The 24,929-nt window shown below is 37.2% G+C and overlaps 1 protein-coding gene across 2 annotated transcripts in view; it reads left to right on the top strand.

The window, feature by feature from the left end:
- FRMD3 (FERM domain containing 3) overlaps positions 1–22,072 on the top strand; it is a 134,832-nt gene extending 112,760 nt beyond the window's left edge. For both annotated transcript variants that reach the window (XM_050329736.1, XM_050329737.1), the window contains 6 exons: positions 545–608; positions 1,605–1,693; positions 4,277–4,351; positions 4,901–4,969; positions 9,324–9,445; positions 20,569–22,072. In XM_050329736.1, the coding sequence (XP_050185693.1) occupies positions 545–608; positions 1,605–1,693; positions 4,277–4,351; positions 4,901–4,969; positions 9,324–9,445; positions 20,569–21,164 (1,015 nt within the window). In that variant the 3' untranslated portion in view covers positions 21,165–22,072. The remainder of the gene's footprint in view (positions 1–544; positions 609–1,604; positions 1,694–4,276; positions 4,352–4,900; positions 4,970–9,323; positions 9,446–20,568) is intronic.
- The last annotated feature ends 2,857 nt before the right edge of the window (positions 22,073–24,929 follow it).

A 24,929-nucleotide genomic window follows, 5' to 3' on the forward strand; every position in this document is an offset into this window, starting at 1 on the left:
CCTTGGTTAAATTAAATTTTGAGATAGGTTTGCAACTCATAAGGCCCCTGTAGTAAGTTTTGTCAAACATTTTCTTTTTTTTTCCCTATTGTATTCCGTAGTAAGTAGTCAGTTACTAAGATGTGCGATATGAAACCTCAAATAAATAAGTATAAATAAGTATGGGAAAAAAAGTATTATCTTTCACTCAATTTAATTACAATATACATTTTAAGATTTTAAGAGGATTCACAAACTGTGTCATAAATAGCGTGTAAATGTAAGTTTCTGTCTACCTTTAATTTCCTCTTCAGTTTCAAGCAGCCAAAGTCAGTTCTTTGAATGTGCATAGGCATGTAAAAGAAATACTGTGGACTTATGTTCCCTAAAGAAAATTAGAATATTAGATACTTCTACGCTTAAAGTTGTAAGAGTCCTGTAGAGGCCCTTTGTCATTTGACAACCTTCTTGACTTTGTGATCAGGGAAACTTGCATGTGAGTTGCATTTCTTACTAGTAGAACTATCTGTTTTTCCTGTACTTAAATATTTTTTCCTTTTTCTAGGTGTGATGTCTATAAACTAAAATTTGAAGGGAAGACTTTTTATGTGTTTGGAGCTCAGAAAGAGGTTAGGTTTAACATTTTTACAGAACTTCTCTATTTGTTTAAGATCCACTAAGACATAACATAATTTTTTAACTAAACCAACTTCTAAACAATCAATAATTGTACTTCATATTGTAACAAAAATATAGAATATGAATTAATGTTAAATTGCTGTTGTCAAAAGAATGTCTAATTTGCAAAAGGTTGAAACATTTTTTGCTTAACCTTCATGCCATGCTATGTTGATTGTTCATGGTTTTGATCATCATTGGAGTCAAGCTTTAAAAGTGCTGTACTCACCCACTTTGAAGTATAGAAGACGTCTGTATATGATTGAAAATATACAGAGCATTGATCAATTTGAGTTATTTTTGGATAATCACAATCACGTCCTCAAATCCTGGTCAGCTTAATAGGCTATAGTCTGTCCCATGTAGATAGGAATTATATCATTAGGCTTTTGTGATTGAAGTCATGGAGATTTTTGCCTACAGCATGCTATAATCAGTTCTTTACCTAGGTCAGAGTGATGCAGTCTAAGATTAAGGTTTTGAATGCAGGTGAGGAAAGAAAATGAAGGAAGGAAATAATGTCAGAGTTATCAGGAACTGTTTGTGTGGTTGCAAGCAGATTTTGGCAGCAGGACATCAAATAGTAGGGAACAGGGAGAGGTGAGTGGTAAATAGTGCAACAACTGTGCACTAGATTATTGAAGACAGAGACTTTCCTCCTTTGATTTTGACCAGAATACAGTTATTCCACAAACCCCTTGTACATATGATCTTCCATGTCCCTTCCAAGCATTTCCTTTTATTTCTGAAAAATTTGTGTGGGCTGTTTTAAGTATCAGCTCTCTATGGGCTCCACATCGGTGGGTGAACCACCATTTGAACATACACGGAAAAAATTGGTCTTCAGTGTATCTGGTTAATGGTGAGGCTGTCAGGTACAGCTACTTCTGTCTTTGAGAATTGAACATTTTCACTACTTTAATTTGTTTTCTTTTCCTTGCACTTAGAAAAAGGCTATGCTGTCATTCCACACGTCCACACCAGCGGCTTGCAAGCATCTGTGGAAGTGTGGGGTGGAGAACCAGGCTTTTTACAAGTATGTAAACCTGAAGTAATTACCTGTACTAAAAGCAAAGAAATGCATGTGAGAAGAAGATTATTCAATGTGAAATTTTCCATTTCATGAACAGAATGCAAAATGCAAACAGAAAATATGCAGGTTAATTGGGAATGTTATTTCATTTCATACCATTATTAGAAATTGTTTAAAATCTAAGTGAGGTAAGAGGGTTTGGCAGTGAATAATTATACTTTCTCCAGCACACTGTTTTTGATGCTCTGAAGTGAGATCTTGGATGGACACAGTATGGCACTTGTGTCTGGGAACCTTGTTGCCCTGCTGCTGAATGTATTGAGAATTCTTCAGGCACTTCTGCCAGGCATTGTTCTTCCACTTGAAATCCAAGTTTTAGTAAGAGTTGATTGAAATATAAACAATTCTCTCTGTAATTTAAAAAAGAAGACATTTTAAGATACATTTTGAAAGATACCAGCAATCTTGTTAAACAAAAACAGCATGTAAATTGACAAAAAACCGAAAGAGTATCTGCCTCCCTATTCTTTAAAAGAGAACCTGATAACAATTCCTCATTAAAAAGCTCTTATGCATTCTTTCTGTCCTACATTGACTTTGTTAGATCTGTTTAGTTATGCTTCCCTTTAGGCATGTAGCTTTTATTCTTGCTACTTAGTTTCTCTTTACAGACTCTTGCATATTTTACAAAAATTAGTGTTTCTGTCTTGACACACAGCAACACCGGGGGCTGCTGTAATGGTAAATAGTAACTAAGTAGGAAGAACTTGTGTTCTAACCTGGATGTTAATAGTCTAATTTAATTTGGAGACGAGTCCATCCTTCTCTTGTTTCAACATCGATATGATAATATATAATCTATTCAGTTGGTCTATTTATGAAGAAACAGGAAGTATGAGGTGTCACAACACATCTGATAATTCTCTGTGTTAATTACTACTGTCTTTGAGACTATGTAAAGTCTATATATAGTCTATTTAGAAAGATTAAAATGTTTATCAGGAACTGTTTTCAATTTGAAATAGACAAGTAGAAAAATAGTGCATATTTTTTGAGTGGTTTTATTTTATGTTAGTAGAAATAAATAGGGAATAGGAAACAATTTCCACCCAAAGAAGAAAAATTAGTGCTAAAAGTAAATATGTCTGAGGAAGACTCATAGGAATATAACCTCTCTGCTCTTGTTGTTAAATGGTTGTAATATTAATCACAGATACATGATTGTAGGGAGTTTGATCTTGGTGCCAGATGCCTACCAGCTGCTCTCTCAACAGGTTAAAAGGAGAAAATAAGACTAAATATCTCATAGGTTAAGATAAAAATGGAAAGATTGCTTACCATTTACTGCCACAAGCAAAACAGATTTGATGTAGGGAACCTACTCATCTATTTCAAATTGTCAGTAAGACAAAACTAAAAACACTCCCCTGCGTTTCTTTACAGGCTTAGCTTTACTCCTTCATTTCTAACTGCTCTATGTCCTTCATGCCATGAGCAGCTCAGGGAGATGGGCAATGGGGGTTGCACTCTCTCTCTGATGCTCCTTCCTTCTCACACTTTCCCCCTGCTCCAGTCTCCTTCATAAACTGCTCAAGCATGGGTCTTTCCCATGGGCTTGCAGGCCCTCAGGATAAACCTGCTGCATCATGGGTTCCTCTCCATGGATCACAACTCCTACCAGGAGCCAAGTGCTGTGTGGGTTCTCCACAAGCTGCAGCTTCCCTAAGAGCATGTGAATCCGCTCTAGTACGGAGTCCTCCACAGGCTGCAGTGTGGATATCTGCTCTGTAACAGCCTGCATGGGACAGCCTCTTTCCCCATGGTTTTCTCCATTGGCTTCTGGGTAGACTCTGCTCCAACACCTGGGACACCTCCTCCTGCTCTTTCTTCTCTGATCTTGGTGTGTGCACAGCTGCCTCTCTAATCTGTTTTTCTACTTTCCAAATGTTTTCAGGGAGTGGAGTTATTTCTTTAGCATGATTGATTGCTTAAAATTATGTTCACCTGTTTCAACTTTGCTGGGTCATTCAAGAGGACTTCTTTAATAAAATGAAGATTTGTAATCATATTAAATGGAGAGGATTTAATATGATTAGAGAGAAGCAGTAGGATATGATGTAGGCTACTAAGAAGTTGATTGAATAGAGACATAGGAAATGCAACTACTTTGGGAGAACAGTAGTTGTCGTTATTACTTCTTTGTTTTCATAGTGGGAAAGTGGAAGTAGTCATATTTTCCTACAAACAAGGTGGCGTTAGGTGCATGTCCTAGGCGGTTTTGGGGTACCACAGTCTTTTCTTCTTCATTTCTGGGATTGAAAGTCCACAGATGTAGAAAATATGTGCATTTAATTTTCTCATTTTCCTGGCTGGGTAATCACTTTTTTGATGTTCAGTCATTCTGTGCCATTTGAATTATTTTGTCTGTGCTTCAATACCCTAGTTTTGCATGAAGGCCTTAAAAATATTGGAAAGTAATTTTTGATTACTTTATGATATAAAAATAACAAAGCTTGTAGTTTGCCTTGTTCATTTTTGCTTATCATGCCTATGAAAATCTGATAGTGTCTGTTGTTTTTCTTCAAGGTATGCAAAATCCAGTCAGATTAAAACGATGTCCAGCAGCAAGATATTTTTCAAAGGCAGTAGATTTCGATATAGGTGGGTATTTGCTTTTTCTTGTTCATAGTAAATCATTTCAGAAAGTAAGAAAGTATCAGTAATTAGTCATGCCAAATTGAGGGATTTTCCTGCTGAAGGGTGTGTTCACACTTATTTGAGACCAGGATTTGAAAAATTTTCTGTTGTCTCTTTAGAGTCACTTCTGAAATAAATAGTCTTCACACAGACACTTCTGTCAAGAGCAGTTTCACCAGCAGACAGCTCCACTTTTGGTGCTGCTTCTGCAAGGAGGTGTGGGCAGTGCAGAGACTGTATGCCCCTGCAACTGGGCAGCTATGAAAATGGGGGTGCATTAAAGAGACAGTACAGTCCCACTCTCAGTGTTCTACCACAAAAGGTTACTTTTCCTTCAGTAGCTTTACAGCTAAGTAGTCAGCACAGTTTTTTTTGGGATGTTATATATCCACTTCATAGAATTTTTTTTTATTGCCCTTTCCTTTTATTTTTCTGAATGTAACTTAGCTGTCCATGTATAAGTAGTTCTTGGCATATATCTTACTTGAATATTTATATCATCTTTTAATGCAGTGGAAAAGTAGCCAAAGAGGTTGTGGAGGCAAGCTCTAAAATCCAGAGGGAACCTCCTGAAGTTCACAGGTATGTCTTGATATTCAATACTAAAGTTTAAAGGCTTAGGACGATTATTGTTCTCTGTAGAGAAATTCTCTGTTCTTTACTCTCAGGTGTGATGGTTGTCATTCTGAGCTTCTACAATGATGCATGAAAGCCTTGGGAAATATGTGTTGCCATTGTTACAAAATTCTGACAATAGCGTATTTTCTTGTACACAAGAGATCCTAATCTGCACTACTTTGAAGCTGGGCTTAATCAATCAGTCAGATTGGCAGTTTATATTATTTTTTGTGTTATGCCATAAACTGTCATTACATGATCTTGATGGAAAAGTACATTCTCATTTCATTCCTAGTTTTGTTTGCTTTGAGAGGTTCTGTTCTATATGTGTTGAAAGGTATACTGGATAGTGCAGTCAGATTAAAGAGCATGGAGTTCATTCAGTAAAGAGAAAAACAAATCAGAGAATCCTTTTTTTAAAAAAAAAAATTTTCTTATAAAAAATGAGCAGCTACACTTTGTAAGCAAACTTATTGTTTTCAAGTCCTTATCACTCATTGTAGTGACAGCGAAAATTGTTAAGAACCTGATTAAAGTACTTCAGAAGAGAAAAAAGAGGCCAGCAGGGAAAACTATGTAAAGCCTTTTTTAAGAAAAGATTACTTAACTTTCTGAACATTCTCCAGACATATCCTTATTTATACCAGGATTTTTTTTCAGGGTTGGAGTGTGTGAGTTTGGTTTATTTTTAGTTGAGCAACACTATTTTGTCTATATTTGAGATAAAAGTGAATTCTCTTTCCTAAAGAGTAGGAGTATATTTGTGTAACTATTAATAATGTGTTGTCCAGCCCTAGTATTTAATTAATAGTAAGGCCATGCAGGGATACTTTTTAAGATGCTTTTCCAAATTACATTTTAAAATGGGGTATGAGAAAGTCTAGAATGTGTTAAATGAGAATATAGAAGGCAGAATATAGATGTATCATTGAGGCAGGATAGAATACTTGGGCACAAAAATGTATTTTAATGAGAATAGTTGTTCAAAAAAGGAAATATCTTATTGCCTACTTTCAGTGGGGTTTATATGAAAAGATTTTCACATAAAATTATTTTTTATCTTGTATTTTACTTTCCTCACTTTCAGTATTTAAACTTGATAGTTAAAGCTTAGTGTACAGAAAGAAACAGATCAGAGGGCAAATAAGTTTATAAAGCAACATCATATGGATTTAGTACCTATAAATAGCAATGTATTTTTTTTATGATTAACCTCCTTAAAATATTAGTTGTAAACATAAATAAGATCCGAGTTCAGTTTCTTAGAAAGACTAAGGCAAACTCTAAGCATTTCAGATGTTTTTATAATTCAAGTTGTGAGATGTGAGACAGGTAGCTGGTCCTTCTAACAGCACAAGTAGGCAAAAAGTATAGAAAATTTTTGACTCAGAATAAAAGCAGGTTTTAGAAACAAGTTACTCTGTGAAAGAGGATTTGAAGATAGGAAATGGAAGCTTTTCAGATACAAAACATTAAGTGGAAATTATTTGACTGAAGGTAAATATATATATATATAAACATATGTGAAGTTTTCTCTCCCTGTGCTCCCGCCCTCAAGGCCACTTCAGTTATCTGCACTGAGAAAGAAAAATGCAATTGAGAGGAGGGTACTGTTCATTATCTTTGTCTTTGTATGTTACACTTAAAGGCACTACAGACTGAAAATCTGTTGAACTGTACAGTCATGCAGGATTAATGTAGTGGCAAGTTCTTCTGACAAATATGCACTGAATAATTTAGTATTCTTCATCCAGGGCATGCCTGAAGGAGGCATACCTTTGTAAATAAGTACAGAGTAGAAATATTATATATGCTCTCAGGCACAAGTCCTATTTAGGGAGTTGCTTCAGAGCTCTTCAGAGCAAGCACAAAGATGCAGGGATTGCATAACAAGCCTTTGGACGTGCTGTTGGGTTGGAGTGATTGTAATGACAATGATCTGAGTAAAACCCTTCTTTGGACAGAGCAAATTTGTCCTGGATTACACAAAAATTCTGCTATTCACCTTTTTTTTCTCTTTTTTTTCTGTGTCTTGTTGGCTTTTTGGTGTTTTACCTTTTTTAAAAAGACTGAACTGGTAGTGCTAATGACTCAAGCATTTGACCACCTGCAGTTACTCCCCACTTGCTGGTGCTGGTGACTCGATCAGCAGCTGCTTTGCTGACAATGTGTAGAGTGGCCACCCAGGCCAGGGGTTGAAGGCATGCACATCCAACACCACGGCCTACAAGCTGGGTATTACACAAGATGAGGAAAGAGGCAAATCCTATGAGGTGGGGTTCTTTTTCTTACGCAGCTGACTCAGCTGTGATAACTCCCCAGAACATTCACACCCAGCCTGAAGGAATTTTCTCTTTTTGATGAGCCATAATGGGCCATAATGGACTCAGCTATACTGATTTAAGAGACAACTGGAACATCTTAGAAGATGTCAAAGATTCCCAAAGTATCCCATGACTCAGAGTATTACATCAGCCAGTGTAAAACTCCCCACCCCAAGGGAGGTACCAGAGGTGTTCCCACCTGAACTAGAGCACATTTAACTCTGAATTTTGGGGCTTCCCTCACCCAGCTGGGGCTTCCACCACCACAGTGACAGATCTGGACTGTGACCACCACTTTGACAGCACTGTGACACTACTTTGACCAACAAACATTGAAATTGCAACAAAGTCTCATTACTGAATCCAACCATGTCTTGTGGGTCCTTCAGGTCACCCAGGGGATCCGCATCCCTGCTCCGACTGCCTGTACCAGCACTACAGCCTCACTGCAGTGCCACGCAAGTGTCTGCCAGATCTAATCCCAGCTATCTGCCATTTCATGCCAGCATTGACTCTCAAACTGTTCTTGCCTGCTTTTCGGGGTGTGGGAGAGATGAACCACATGGAGAAGTGGTCAACTTGTCTCTGTCCTGTGGCCGTGTGTTTTTTCCCAGGTGGGGGAGGCCAACTGCCATCTTGATTTGGTCTGGTGGTCAGATCTTGGGAAGTTTCTCCTCAGCAGTTGGTTTAACCCAGTTTTATCAATATTGTTATTTGCATTCTTCATAGTAAAGAGTTATCTTTTCACTTGTATCTGGGTGTATTTGGTCTCTCTCTCTACATTGAAGAAACCAGGAGTATTGAATCCAAGAGAAGAGACTTCTGTCTGAAGTCTCCACCTCTCCAAATTGTCTCAAACTGAGACAAAATATAAACTAAATAGTTATCAGAGACTGTTCAGAGAATGCAAATGAGGATATAATTATATTTAGGTATATATTAAGGAGCAAGAAATCATGGCAATTGAGCAGAAAATCCTGTTTATTCTCACAGAATATTTAATGACATGTAATGTAGCTTAGAGTTGTACATCTGCGTTCCAAGCTTACCTAACCTCTCAGCAACACACAGTTTCATCTTTTGACTTGTGAAAGGTGATTTGTTTAGTTTGTTTATGTCAAACTGTAAGTTGAGTCTTTCTGCAAATTTGAAATGCATGTTGTGAAACTTCAGCACTGTAGCTATATTTAAAGTGTAGTAGAATCCTCTTCCATTTCATCTTTATTTTTCTCAAAAGTAAATATTTTATATAGTTTAGATTTTTTGCAGGACTCTTGCTTCAGGCCTGTAAAGAGTAAGTCCTAGATAAGTTATTCAAAAGAGCAAATTTGTATTCTCAGTAATATATTTCTAGGGTAATGAGCCCTATGACTGAAGTAGATCAACAGCATTCCTCAGAGTTTCCTGAGAATGTTTAACACCTGCTACCAGGAAAGCTTCTTAATGCCAAGTAGGACGAGAAAGAAAACCAGCCTGATTACCTGAAGGTTTGGTGTAGAGGCAGGGTCTGGGATGTGTGGGAGTGAGAGAGAGCATTCTGTATCTGTAAATGAAGGCATGCAGTTGTTCCTGCTTTAATCTTTGGTCTGCAGTGCTCAAACCATAACAAATCCTCCAGTTCTGAAAGCAATGGAACAATGTCAGGAAAATGATTTGTGTCCTTTCTACCTTCCTCTTCCTTGAAGCCAAATACTAATGTGTGCTGTGCGCTGTGAAGAGGAGCAACACACTGAGATCCTGCCTAAGACGAAAGGAAGTCAGGCTGTGTAAAAGAACCAAACCAGCACAAAACCTCTCTTACCCTTTGGATGTTGAAAGGTTTATATTTGCTGAAGGTACAACATAACGCGGCTGAAAGCAGTGTTCAGTGTGCAAAGCTTGTTATGATAGCTGAAAGTCTAGGGTAATTTACGTAAAATGATTCAGAGTTAGACCTATTGGACTGCAGTTGTTTCCCTGTGAGAAACTGATCCTGTTTTCCCCTATTCTTTTAGAACCAGCATTACCCAGAGTCGCAGCTCTCCCTTGTTGAACAAGCAACTCATAATCAACATGGAACCTCTGCAGCCTCTCCTTCCTTCTCCTTGTGAGGAGGAAGACATTCCATTAGATGAAGGTGAGCCGCCAAATTCCTGCCAATATTTGGTATAAAACATGTGGAATAAGGTGTGTTGCTGACTTGGGGATACAGAATAATACCTAATAATGTCATTTAGTACATCATTAAGCCTCTTCATGTCATATTCAGAAATTATTACTATTTCAAGAAACTGTGCACAAGCCTTACGGGAGAATCATCGTGAAGAAAGTTATTTCTATTATGATTTCTGTTTCAAAAATCTTCTTTTAGATTGTTAGCCAAAAGGATCTTAGTAAACAAATAACCTCAACATAACACCATTTTACTAAATAGTAACTGCAGTTACTCAGAAGTGAAAGCTGGCAGTTTACTGCTAGGTATGTTTTTTTCTTGCTTCCCTTTACTTTTGCATTTCTTTCTTTCTGTTTTAATTCTATGAAAAGCTCTCTGCTAATTTAATTCCATAGACAAAAAGGACATTATTTGGAGGTCAGCTAGGAAAGATTTTCTGCTAATTTAATCGCATTAACAAAAAGGGATGTTACTGGAAGCTCCGTTTGAGTGAATTTTGTAGAAGAAGGTTTTCCACATATTTATTTATTTATTGATATTTTAAAAATCCCATTTAACTCCTTTTTTTTTTTTTTTGAGATCCAGTCATTACAAAGGATGATGTGAATTAAAAGGAGGATAATTGCCTTCTTCCTAATAAAAAAGGAACCCCACTAAACAAAACTTGACAGAGGTTCTTGCTTGAGATGTAGTGAGCTAAGTGCTTCAGAAGTTGAGAAATGTGACTGTGCTGTTTCTTTGTTATTGCCATTTAATGGAAAACAGAAAACAGCTGAGCAAGTATCTTCATTTCTATGAGAGTATGTCCTAATTTCATTTTATAATAGTCATATGAACATGCTTTGTTCATTCTTTGGAGTTTTGACACTGAATTTAGTAAGAACGGGATGAATTAGATTGTCTGTGTGCATAGCTTGTTATAATCAGTAGTAGCAGCTGTTAACTTTAACAATTACTTGTTTACCTCTGCTGTGAAATACTTGTATCTGAGAATTCACTTTCTTGCAGCCACGTAACACCGCTGTGTTTCTGCTAGGTGGTTGCCCTCACTGCAGAGTAACAACAGCTTGCTGCTTGTACAGGTGCTGCACCTCAACAACTCTAAGCAATGAAATCCATTTTTTGAAACTGGTGATTTATGGCTAAAGGCTCAACAGACAGTGCTTGTTTTAAATGTTTGTAATATGTAAGCTGAAAATATTATTTCCGTTTAGTCAGACAGATTGTTGTTATTACTATGAGTTAATAGAAATATTTGCTCTTGGGTTTCCTGTAGAATATTTTATGTGTGGTTAAATACCTCCAGCTGCTAAGTTAACAGTATTTTGCATTTACAATCTTTTCCTGCAACAAACTTGGGTATATTATCAAATGCAGCTTGAACTGATCTCACAGCTCTCTGAGACTGATGTTGGCTCTCTCCCCAACATGTACTTAATCTGCTTCTGTGGATTCCCATCTTCTCCCTTGCACCAGCACTAATGACCCCAGAGTGAACTGGGAGAAGGAGTTTAAAAAAAGAAGTAAATTGAAACAAAATCAAAACAATAACAAAAAACCAAACTAACCCTTCCCCCTCAATAACAACAACAAAGCAAAACAGCAACACCTTAACAGTGCCCTACTACTGCCTGAGGCAACCTTTGCATGGCTCATCAGGGGGTTAGGCAAGGTCCTGTATGAGGGTACGGGCATGAGCAGGAGGTGGGGAGGGGGTAGACATCTAGCCCTGAGACTGACACAACTGCGCTGGGAGACAGCTTTTAGTCTGTTGCACATATGAAACAGCCTTGGTGTCTCTCTATATGACTGGGCCCACTGAAGCATACTTTCACATTTGTTGTTCCAAAGACAAAAGCCAGTGTTATTAGCCAAATAATTCATGCATGAAATCTGCAAAAGTATCAAGTGACTCAAAAGAAGTTTTCATCACTTTGTTGGAACCCCTTTAATATCCTGTGGCTCAAGAGGTATGGTTTTGCCTTTTCTAAAAAATACAGTCTACTCAAATATGTGAAGTCCTGATAGCATCTGGTGCTAGAAAAGACAGAAATAATGAACTACCACCCTCAAAATAATTGCCAAATGATCAGGACTGGTAGAAATTTGTCTTAAGAAGATCAGATGGTAAAAGAAGGCAGCCACAGAATCCCTATAGCAGTACTAAAGAAACATAATACGTTCAACTACACATGGAATAAGGACCATGGAGAGGACCCCCTGTACTCATCACTAGTCAGCCTGTGCTGACTGAATCCAATCCTGGGTTCAGTTCTGGGCCCTTCACTCCAAGAAAGGCATTGAAGTGCTGGAGTGTGTCCAGAGCTGGTGAAGGGTCTGGAGCACAAGTCCTCTGAAGAGTGGCTGAGCAGTCATTTGCTGAGATAAAATGAGGCTGAGGGGAAACCTTATCTCTCTCCACAACTACTTGAAAGGAGGCTGTAGCCAGATGGGGTCATCTCTTCTCCTGGGTAACAAATAATAGGCCGAGAAGAAGCAGCCTCATGTTGTACCAGGGAAGGTTTAGTTTGGATATAAGAAATTTCTTCACCATAAAGGTGATCAGGCATTAGAATGAACTGTCCAGGGACATGGTTGAATCAACATCCCTGAAGTGTTCAAAAGGTGTGTAATGTGGCATTTCGGGACACGGTTTAATTGATGTGGTAATGCTGGGTTAAGTTTATACTTGATGATCTTAAAACTCTTTTGCAGCCCTAATGATTCAATTATGGGAATGAGCACACACTACCATCAGTCTAGTTGTTTGCCTGTGTGTGTGAGTTCTCAGCTCTGTAAGCTTTGATTGTAGAGGAGAGGCATATGGAGCCTTTGTAGGTACAACTTCCTTTTTTTTTCTTTCTTTTTGTTGTTGTTGTTGTAGGCACTCTTGCTGAGAGGTAGCAGAGTCAGGGAGTTGTTGATTCAGTTGTAAGATTTCAGCATAAATCTGCCTTAGTTATGTATACATGATTTATAGAAAACAATTTAAAATCACACAGTCGTTTCTCTTTTTGCATGAGCATGGTCACATGAAACATAAACGATACATATTTATTCATCAACATCGTTATGCAAAAGCGCATTCTGACCCTTTTTTCCACTGCACTAATTTTTGAAACCTTGGATGTTTTTATGCTTCTGTGTGGTTCAGCTGTTATGCTAGCCTCTGCTAGCTGAGATGGGTGCTGTGAAAGTTTGTAAGGTACATTATGAAGCATTTGGATGTTTCAGATGTTGGAAATCTTTCACAGTCTTATCCAGATGCCACTTTTGTCCTTGTTTAGACTTTCCTATGTGGATTGAACACACTGGTGGTTAGACTTCTGTAACAATTTATGTTTTCCAGTTTTTGTAGCTGGGTACTCAACCCTTTTTAGTGAGGTTTTAATGATTCTATTTTTGTTGCTACAACAGTTATGAGAATAAAGATGAGAAAAGCAGACAGAATCTTACTTTTGAAGTGGTGATAAAATGGACATAGAAAGTGAAGGGGCACTTGATCTTTGCTGACACCCACATGAAAATGCATGCAGAGAAAGAAAGGAAGAGAGAAATGTTTGCTCTTCAGGAGTAAACAGGACCACTTCTGAGTATTTGTACTATACAGACTGGGAGAGGAAAGGAACCACCATAACAATGCTTTCTAGAAGCTCCATTGAGGCAAGTGTCTTTCACAGGAGAAATTGCTCTGTGTAAAATACATATTTGCAGGAACCCCTCCCCTCCCCCTTTTTCCCCTGCATATTTATATACATGTCATTGATTTCTTGGTGCAGAGGGAACAAGGACCTCAGGTAATGAATACTCAGCACAAACATGCTTGTGCTAATTGTATTCATTTACAAAGATGCTGTAAACATTACAGATTAATATTCTGGGAAGTAAGAGACTACCTTCCCATCGGCAGACTCCTTTATCTTCTCTCTGTGGTTTCAGTGTACCCAGAAGAACTTCTTTCCCACTAGGACAGTGTAATGTTGAGCACGTGGCTGTCTTCCAACTTCCAGTTGGAGCAAGTTATCACCAGCCAGCATATGTGCGTCATGGCTTTTTTAAGGACCTGCTTACTTCAGCTGGACAGGAACAGGGAAGTGCTCTGCCTTCTGAAGCAACTCTTCTTTCTGGTGTATGTGAATGTGTCCAGCAGTTATCCACAAGTGGGAATTTGAGCAAATATGTAAAGACAGAAATTCTTCCCTGACTTAGAATTTTTTCTTCTTCTTTATACACAGGCAGGTCGGCTTTCATTCTAGGCTTGTTACGAAAACATTTTCATCTCATTGTTTTGCCTCTTGACTAAGGTTTGTAAGCACAGCATAGGATTTTTCTTTGTATCTATACATGTTCCACAAATAATTTCCAGTCAGTGATGGGGAACTGACATCACTGGCCAAACTGAAGCTGTTTAGAAAAATAATGGGGGTACTGTCATTTATTCTGTGAAAAACAGACTGTAAATGCTGGACTCTTTTTTCCCTGCATTATGTTTTGATGCCTTAGATATTTTTATGCTTGTGTGTGTGGTTCAGCTGTTACACTAGCACCTGCTAACTAAGATGGATGCTGTGAAAGTTTGTATTGTATGTTATGAGGCATTTGGAAATGTTTAAAAATAACCTCTGGTTCTGTTCCCTGCTGGATATTTTTGTTGGCCATATTAGAAGCTTGTCATTTGATTCAGTGAGAATGACTCTCAAAACTCAGTGGAACTTTATATATAAAAGGTCAAAGCTGATATGGATAGAGCCTTTAGAAGACTTTGAGAAGCGGAAATAATAGTCAAAATGGTGAAATGTCTTGTAAAAATCCAAACCAAGAGAAGCATTCATTTGCGGATGGTTAACCACTGCAACAAGGAAGTGTGCGTTCGATTACTGCGGCATGGCTCCAAGATCACAGCCAGAAGGGCTGGTAATTTACATTTATTTTACTCAATCCCCTTTTTTTTAAGCCCCCTCCCCCTAGTTTCTTTTGTTAATAGTAGTGTCTTGCATAGGGATTTGTACTGTAAATGTTAATGTTGCACCAAGTACAGCAGAGAATAAGGAAAAATGACTAACAAGAACAAAGTTGTAAATGGAGAATGAATGAGATGAACTTAAATTTGACTATTGTATTACCTTAGACAAAATTGTGGATTTATTTGTTAATTGTTATAAAACAAGGGACTGGAATTTTGATCTTGTATATTTCTTGGACTGGGATGGAAGTAATAATTTGAAACAGTGATAATTGCTGACAAAACTAAGACAGATAGGTTGGTAGCAGATTTTGAATGTGAACTGAATACAGTGGTGGATACAGCTCAATATTTTACTATCACTGAGGCTGCCAGATTGTAGCTTTGGTTTATTTCTCGAGATATTGAATAATTTCACAAACTGAATAGTACTGAGAGTGGTGGAGGAAGGTGGGGCATGAGCAGAATCTGATTCAGCTCTTTTTCACTATACATAGAAAGAGTGTGACCCAAGGAACAAAAAGTATTCAATATTGCTCCAGACCACAACCAAAACAAAGCGGTGTTTCTTTAGGAAATCACTTCGCCAAAGATCAGCTGGCCCTTCAGTCAATAAATATATCTGTTTCCCTCATTTCACAAGCCATTTTAAAATTTGTTTTTCCATGCCTTCTCTGGTACTGTTTCCTTTTAATACTTTTGAATATATAGGTTGAATGACTTCAGTTTTTATGTACCTATATAAAACTATGCCTTTGTATTGAATCTTCATGTCAGAAATGAGTTTTTAGTCAAAGAATTAACAAAGCGTGTTCTAACAAAGACTAGAATATTCTCACCCTTTTGGCATCTGAAACTCAGAAAGCAGTTAGTGTAGCAGATAAAGGAGAACCTGCTTCTTGCAGTGATATGTCTCTGAGTACCAGTAGCACCTGGCTGCTTTTGCAGGGGAAAAAGGGGAAACAAGTGCCTGTGAGAAAGCATCTAATTCCCTTTATTCAAAAATAGTAGCAAAGTTGGAAAACATTAATATAGATTTCTATTTTGAATTCTTACATATCAGAAGTTAAATGCTGACTTCAAATAGGTACAGTCATCTTGCTGGTTTAATATGTCACCAATCATAACAGATTTGTGTGTTGGCTACCATAGTTTTTAAACCCCTTGATTTTATTGTAGTGTTTATAGTATGTTATTCTCTTTGGGGTACAAATGTGTAAAATATGTATTTCAGCATACAAAAACTGTGTATCAACACCCAAGGACAGGAGTTAGCTTGTGCAAAATTATGGTATGGGGCATAACTCCTTGGGAGAACCCCATTGTGATTGTAAGCACTTCAGAACAATGCTGACTTGGTTCACCCAAGCTGAGCAGGCATGCTGAAATGTCCAACTGGCCCTTTTGCTTGGGTGCTAAGCTTTCACATCAGTGCCCAGCTCTTTTCAGCCTCGCTCTCCTTTGCCTGGTGCTAGATACTAAATCGCTGCAGTCCCTTCACCAGCTCCTGCTCTTTCTCTCAACTGCTGACAGATGTATCCTGCCTTCTTATTCCTTCTCCCATGGTACACAGTTCTCCTTGCTACTCTCTTCAATCCTTTTGCTCCTTAATCCTGGTTCTGAGAAGGGGGTCAATAATCTGGGTTGAGCTCCTTCCAGGGCAAAGGGATGTTGGAGGCAGCCATCCCAGAATGCATGCTGTGCTGCATGCTCTGTTCTGCTCCTGTCTCTCTGCTTTGGGTGCCCTTTGTGGCGTGTGAAAAGCAGAGCAGTCATCTGCAGTGGCTGCACTAGCTATGACATTAGTTGAACACTGTGACACACAGCACAGCTGGGAGGTGAGTTGTAACGCCACAGAGTCACAGAACATGCAACTGATGTGAATTGGCAACTGGGACAGGGCTTTACTGTGTTCTAGAGGTTCCTACAAAACTAAAACAAACAGTAATGGCCAGCAGGAAAGCCAGGTTGCTGCCTAAAAAGGAGTTGCCATGAAATGTCATTGATTAACTCTCCTTGCAAAGCTAGAACATGTGTCTCCTATGGGCAGAAGATGTGGGTACGGTACAAATCTATGACCTCCTATTTTTGAGGGCAGGAGGTAGGTCTGGCTGTGATGGAGATCCTGCTTTGAGATAGATCCTGTGTAGGGAAATATTTGAGTTTAGTGCAATTCTAGATTGTTTAATTCTCCTACATTTTTTTGACATTTAGGCACTTTGTTCATGTGAGAAAGTCACTTTCTCCTTCCCTCTAAAAGATGATTCTTTTCACAGTACAAATGAATTTTGTCTGCTTGAAAATAAGCAAAGGAATACACAATATTTCTGGAGGAAGCAGTAAAAGGGGTAGGAGGGATCTGTCCTAATTACTGCCTGGCTGGCATTATTTGTTGACATATATGTATGAAATGTTCCTGGCGCTGTTCTTTGCAGGCTGTATCTAATTTTCCATTTCTCTATTTAAAATAAGCATATATTCACACTTGTTCCTTTCTCCACTATATGAAGCTGTTACATATGTGTAATTGTGTTTGCATGTCTGGTAAGTAAAACTGTGTGAAGGATATCCAGCCACCAGACAATGTGTGAACTGAATTTCTTAATAAGCAGAGGATACATTTTTCTGGGGTGTTGTATTTCCAGCAACTGCAACTTCTTAAGAATGATAGAGCCGGAGCTGCCCTTCATCCTGCTAATCCTCAGCTGCTTATTCCGGCCCCCTTTGAAATACTAGCAGCTGACAGTTTTTATGTCAGACCTTGTGCACGTTCATGTTCATGGCAGATGAACACAGGAATCTCTTGTCTTATTCAGCTGATCATGTTCCTGTCTGCTCTTGCATGTTAGAGTTTTGGAGCAATCCCAGTATTTGGTAAAAGGGAAATACTAAATTTTGGCTAGCATAGTGGGATCTCTGGCTCTGTAAAGTTTGTCCAGTTGGCAGAAAACTGTAGCAAATTTTTACTGGGGTAATATAATGTCAGAAATGAAACTGAGTTAACTTACTTGATATTCCTGTAATCTATATTAAATTATTCTGATTTATGGAATTTAAATTGCTGGTAAAAATATAAAATGAAGAATGGAAGAAGAAGTTCTTCTCAAATGTAATTTAATACTTAATTCTTATTCTTCTAAATCTAAACACAATATAAATTTTACCTATTATTAAAGAAATAGTAGACTTTTCAAAATCTTGCCAATAAATATATAAAATGATAGCCCTAGAAGCAGCAAAATAATTGTTGTGTATGAATAGGAGTAAAGGATTTGCAGCAGTGTTGTAGAGTAATTAAAGGGTATTTGGCTTTGGGCTTGTTTTATGTTATCTTTTTCTTTGGAACACTTTGAGAATTTTTATTTCTTATAACTTGTTTTTATTACTTCAGATAAGTGGCTCTTTTGAAAGGTATCCAAAAAGTAAATAATCTGAAAAACTCTCTTAAATTTGTAGTATTGGAATATTCTTTGTCCTGTTGAATGATTTTGAATTTCATGCTTTAATATGATACTCTTATGGCTGCATAAGTATTGTAAATCATGTGTGCCATAATAATATTACAACTGTGTCTTTTGACCGTATGAAAATATAAGTCACCCAGCATACTTATCTGTATATTGTAACATGACTGGAACTTTGCTGTAGAATCTAATTGACCATAGTTAATAGCCAATTCTTTCCTTGGTCCTAGATTTAAGAAATGTTGTGGTGTTACAGGGAATATAAAGGAATAGAAAGAACAGCTTTACTTTTTTTTTTTTTTTTTTTTTTTAAATAGGAAAAGAGCTTGCAGAAGCAGTTAATGCCCATTCTAAATTTTCAAATGTTTATATATAATTTATTTATACTTGTAATGGTTGATGTAAAATGCAGTTACTTTGATTTTAATATGTCTTAACAACACATAAAAGAGTTAAAAACTCTTGTTACCAATTGAAATTAAATAGGGGAATGTAAATTTGATGTCTGCTTCAGAATGCAACACATTTCAGTTTTAATACAGCCCCTTCAGAAAACATTGATCTGAAAAGGTTCCTCTCCTGCCTTCTATCAAAAGGTTAATCTCAAAGTCAAAAGTTTGTCAGTTATTTGAGAAAAATATAGTTTTAATGAGAGTTAATATGATCTTTCTTGTTCGTGTTCACGGTGTATTTTATGCATGCTGGAATTTACTCTGGGGAAGAAGAGAAGGCTCAAGAATCAAAAATTGGGGTGACCTTTCTTTGCGGTAGCTGCAGCTGTCCTGTCTATGATGAGAAACATGATGAAGATATATATTACTGACCTTGCACCTAAGCAGGTATAGAGAGGCCTGTGGCCAGGATTCTCAAATTTGGGAGAATAAAATTAGGTTCTTTAAACCATTTTGTAGTGCCTAAGTAATAGGAGAAAATTTTACTCCTATTAAGTGGAAAGCATATTTGAAAATTAATTTACAGCATTTTTGTATCTGAAGATATGTGTAGATGCTTAATTCTGGTCTCCAGACTTTAAAAAATTTGACCTCTATATTTTAAGGTATCATAAGTGCACTCTCAAGTGACTCAGTATAGTTTGATGATCCAGCATTACCTGCTGCTAAAGTATGCTTAGGAGAAAGATCCCCCAAATCTGTTCTCAATTCTTCGTGTTCATACACTGTTGTGTGATTTCAGTCAGTTTGTATTCTCCTCTTGGTGACAATGGCAAGTGTATTTTTTAATGTAAAGACTTGTGTAACCATTAACTTCTAGTAGAAAACATTTTTATTCTGAAAGGTGCTGGATTTCTAAATTGGCTGTGATAGGAGATGACAGAGTAGTCGAGGAATGGAAAAGCTAGGCAACCAAATTAAACTAATGAGGAGAAACCAGTATTTTCTTTATTGAGGGCAAGGTTTCATTTCAACTCTGTGCATCTGCTGGGAAAAGGAGCTCTCCTGCTCTTGCTCTCCGTCTCTGGTAATAACCCCTGCCTCCATGAGAATATATGACAAGCCAGTTCAGGAAGAAAAACATCAGATAATTAACCCAAGAATAAAATCCCTTATTTTTCTGGTTTGGTTTAAAAGCTGCCTTGCTCAGGAATGAAATGAGAGGAAGCAGAAATGATGTTTTTGGTCATTTGGCCAAAATGTGAAGGAGGCATGGCCAGTGAGGTCTAGAGAGCAGGAAAAGATAAAAATTTGCAGGGAGAGAGTTCTGTCTGGATCATTTTGATGATGTAAAAGGGGAAATTAGCATGAGAAAATGTCTTAACATCACTTTGTAAGGGAGGTCTATGCCCAGTGCTCCTCTGTTCCACTCCTGCAACTAAAGACTAACAGAAGTCACTGCAGTGTTGATGTAGCTGTAAACAGCTGGACTTCTTTTCAGACTTATTGCTGTTAGTGGTGTACTGGAAAAATGATAATAAGTTTTGAGCAGAGAGATCTTGGACAGAGAGTGAGGTCATAAGTAAGACTATTCTGTAAAGGGGAGAGAAAAATTTAAAGAGGGGAGAGAGAAGAGAGTGCTGAGTATATGAAGAATTAGATGAATGGAAAAAAAATTGAGATATGAGAAGGAGCTTATTTAACAGATGAGGCATTTTCATTCTATTTCAATAATACCTCATCCTCATACTGTGTGTTAACCTTCCTTCCTTTTGTCCTCTCTACTGTTAAAATGAATTTATCTTGATAATCTAGTGTCTATTTTTAATGTCATGTCCTATTGAAAACTCCGAACGTCAGCTATTATCTTATCACACTCATGCTTCTCGGAGAAATACATGTGGGTGGTTGTTGTTATTATTATACACCAAACAGCACCAATTCACACATGTAGTAGGCATTCATTCATAGGAGGTGTGGGATTGCCAGTGGAAAATAAGTTGTTCTGTTTTCTGTTTTGCACTACACCATTAATAGTAGTAGTTGCATCAGACAATGCTAAGCAGATCTGTTGTATTGCAGTGTTGTAAAGATGCCCTCTTAAAAGAGCTTTTTCAATTTTTGCTAATTGTGTATGCTTTGGTTTCAATATGCAAAATTATTGCAGAATCTTCTTTTCAAATCTCTATTAGATATTATTGGAAAGATGAATTTTGCCACGAGGGCACCAGAAATTAGGATCATTGTTTTAATCTCATTTTTTTTCAGGTATCCAACTGCCAAAGGAAGATGAGATTTCAGTACCTGTGACTTCAAGCTCCCCAGTTAAGGATAATGGGGAGAATGTTGATCTTGACACTGAACAGGAAGAGATGATGAAAGAGGAACCATTAACCATCTCAGAACTGGTATACAATCCTAGTGCCAGCTTACTGCCCACCCCTGTTGATCATGAGATTGACATGCTTTTTGATACCTGTCCGAGAGCAGAGAATGAGAAAGATGATACAGATTCATTTGAGGAACTTGAAGCGGATGAAAATGCATTTTTAATTGCAGAGGAGGAAGAACTGAAAGAAACTCGGAGAGCACTTAGATGGAGCTATGACTTTCTAATGGGCAACATAGAGGTGAATGCTTTTGTGAAGAGTTTCTCCAGACTTTTTCTTGTAGGCCTTGGACTGTTGTTGTTTGTGTTTCCTCTTTTCCTTGTTCTCTTGGAGTCGGACCTTCAAATCTCTTTCCTCCATGAAATCCGTCAGACGCCGGAATTTCAACAGTTTCATATTGAATATTACTGCCCCCTTAGGCAGTGGGTGGCTTGCAAAATAAACTTCATGCGTGATATGCTGGGCAGCTTTTAAATTTTGCATAATATGGTATAACTAAGGGCTATATTCAAAATTTCAGTTAGTGCCAGCTTTCCATAATGCCCCTGGACCCATCAGTTGATAGCTGCCTTCATATATACAGCTCTTTACAGACTTTTCAGGTTCCTAAATTCCCTTTACATATTTAAATTACTAATTTTGTTACAGGCTTATACAATCACCTTTCAATAACCAAAAAGAAGCTTTATTTTAATTACATTTCAGAATTCCTGCTCATCTATTACATTATATTAGAGAGAGTCACAATAAGTTTAATTGTCCTTAACTTTTCAATCCATGACACTAAAACTGATGATACTGAAAGAAAATCTTTTTGAATATACTCCTTAGTGAAACAATCTCTTCTAACCAATGCCTATACAAGCAATGTTTATGCTGGGTTTTTGTTTTTTGTTTGTTTTTCTGTTTGTTTGGTTTTTACATTTTTATGTGTTTAAAATACTTTGGTAAATTTTTAGCAAAAGACAATTTATGATGTCGTTTAAATGTACACATTGGTAAGAATAATACACAAGGGCATGTGGGGTGTTTTTAGTGGTTTAGCATTTATTTGTTTTTAAACAACTGGCTGTAGAATGAATGAGTTTAATGTAGTTCTATACAGAGGGAAACACATAGAAAGTTCACTCAAGTTCAGTAGAGACTGCCTGGGCAAGGTGAAAGACAGCAAGTACACAGGAGAATTTCTGAAAGGCAGAGCTGTAAAGCTTGGATAAGCGAGCAGAATTGAAATGATCCTTTTATCTGTTAGGTTGTGTTCCACTTTATCAGTGCTGTAGAAAGTCAATACAAGACAGTCCAAGTGCGTTTAGAAGGATACAGAGTTTTCAGTCTATATGTAGATTATTGTACATAACATGGAAAACAATATTAGTAACTAGTAAAAAAAAAAAAAAAAAAGGAAAAAAAAGAGCCAAACCTAAAACAGTGGGTGAGAGACTTACTTTTGAGAATTATAAAGAATAGGAAAAGGAGAAAAAGGAATAAATTTTTCATATTCCTTTTTCTAAGCAAAACATTAGGCTGTAAAGTTGACATAAAGTACTCTACTGGCTCACAGTTAAAGGCTTAAACATTCTGAGATGCATCTTCATCCTTGATGCCCATTATTAATGAGCTCTAAAACATATTTTATGTGTACTAATATGCTTTCTTTCACATATAACAGCATACTTACCCTTGTTATTATTAGCCCGGTTACAAGATCTAATGCTGTTTTGTGTAACACGGATCTGTATATCTAAAGATATTCCAATATAGCTTAGAGAATATACTTAAGTAAAAATCTTGTCAATGCCGAGAACATTTGAAGGCCCTCAAATATACCACAGAGGTTGTATTTAAGACTAGAAAGTTTTTATTCATCCCCCTCCCCAGTCTTAGTGCAGACTTGTTTCATGTTTAAACAAGGGAGCTCTGATTTGGGCTTCAAAGTCTTACTCCTGCTTAGACATTTATGAATTGGAGACACGCCTGAGACTAGTTTATTAGATGTGCATTTAACATATTATAACCAGATGTCTAATTCCTACTGATTAAATTCCTTTAGTTTCAATATCAGCAAATCTGTTTTGCTTGGTTTTCTCATGTAAGCCTTTGCAAGTACCTAGTTTGAAAATGGCAATTTTCTTAGAGGATTTCTCTTCCCTTCTAATCTTCTCCAGTTTTTAAACAACAGAACAGTTATAGGGCTTGGGAGTTCCTCTTCTCAGTTGAAAAATTTTGGATTGCTGTTCATTTCCCCTCCAACAAAGGCTAAAGTAAATAACTGCTTTTTTTTCTCTCGTGTTTGTCCTTGCCAATCTGTTTCCCAACAGAATCATTACTGATTAATTATTTAATGTGTATTTCTTCCTGTGCTACTTGCATCTAAGTGATCCTTTCCCATAATGTAATAATCATTCAGCCTAATAGAAATGGTGAGTGAACTAACTAGACATTGGGTCTTCACAGGAAATAATTCACTTGCATTGTTTCTAAACAAAGGTGTCACAAAAGGTGTTTTGAGTAGTGAAGGCTGTGAGAGCTGACATCCTGCTGCACTGTGGAGACATGGTTCCATACAGGCTCCTACGAAGTCTGGTAACTACTCAATAAAAAAAAAGTTAGATCCTATAGTCTTGTCCCTGTGAATTACAGCACTCCAGAAGTAGGAGTATTGTAATGCTTGATTTAACTCTATCAGAAAATAGCTCAGTTGCATGAAAATGTAATCTGCGGTGCAGTGAAGTATTATGTAGGATTAAATGCAAGTGTGTGTGCACATGTCCCTACATTTACTAACCATGTGCATTCAGGCTTGGCCTCTTAAAATTCTTCCTTTCCTTCCTGATATTCTCTGGTCTATCAACATAATTTAACTGAAAGTCATGAGATTCTTGTAACTTAAAGACCAGGACCATGTCATACACAGAGAAGGGTATGGTTAGGTATATTCAGAGAGAGTAGCAGTATCGTATTTTGTTAGTAAGGATGACAGACTTGGATAATGGAGCATCTGTAGGTACAGTATTGTGTATTTCTGTCTGTACTTGGTTTATATTGTAAAATGTTATGTACTTGAAATCTATTTTGTGATTTGTCTACCATTTATAAACACAACTCTGGGAAGAATTAAAAATGGTTTTATTTCATGGAGTGTAAGGGGAAAATATACCTGTAACTTGAGCCTTATCTTTGTACAGTGAATTTCACATTTCTATATGTCAGCATCCTGATTGTTTTGTATGTTGATATGATGGCAGGAATCCCTAATAAAATTACACTGGAGAAAAGCTTTCTGTAGTTATGACAGTTTTTGTGGTAAAAGATGTTCTATAAATAACAGCTTTTGTCAAGAAATACTTGGTACATACTATAGTGCAGTTTACTTAGAACTTTTGCAATGTTTTTGCATATTTTTTTTTATTCATCAGCTGGAGAGACACTAAAAGTGCTTTAAGATAATACTAATGTGGCTTGAGGTTCATTAACCAAGAGCCTATTGGTTTGCCTGGTTACCACACAAAAGTTAGTCAAAATCTTGAATTTGCCCCAAAATACAATTGCTATGAACAGAATACAAACTAAGAAGCTGATTTTACAGTCAGGCCCTGGTGCTGACATGTAGCTGCAATTGTTTGGAGGTAGGTCTGCCTAGACCCTTATGCAAGCAGAGCTGTGCAGCCTTTGGTGGAAGCTTGCTTACACTGAGTTGGTTTGGAGCTCAGTGCAAAAGTATTTGGTAAGAAATGTACAGTCTGCAGTGAGACAATTGAATATCATTTTGGGGAGCTAAGAGAAATAGAAGCTATATCTTGAACACTTAGATGCGGATATGACTGTACTGTATAGAAAGAAAATCTACATAGACTCTGGCAATTTGAATTGTAAAGGGACAGGACTATATGGTACAGGTAGACCTATTGATTCAGTTAAAATGGTGTAGCTTATAACACAGCCTTAAAAGAGATTGTATTCCTGCTTTAAAATAAGAACACAGTATATCCTTCTCAACACTGTTTGCATTCTGAAGTACTTACCACAATGAAACTAGTATTTTTGAAAGAAAATATTTCTAGTTTTAGTAGAAATTCAGCATTTGTCATAAATTCTTTATGAATAATTACCTGCAAATTTCTCTGAAATTACAACTTGCTGAAATGTCACGCCAGATATACATTTGAAGAAATCAGGCTGCATTAGTCAGTGCTATTAATTGGTGCTAATGGTTGCTGTAGGAACTTGACAAAAGCTGTA

Source organism: Myiozetetes cayanensis, unplaced genomic scaffold, assembly GCF_022539395.1.
Source record: "Myiozetetes cayanensis isolate MyiCay16 unplaced genomic scaffold, myiCay2020 scf4, whole genome shotgun sequence".
In the NCBI taxonomy this organism is placed as follows: Eukaryota; Metazoa; Chordata; class Aves; order Passeriformes; family Tyrannidae; genus Myiozetetes; species Myiozetetes cayanensis.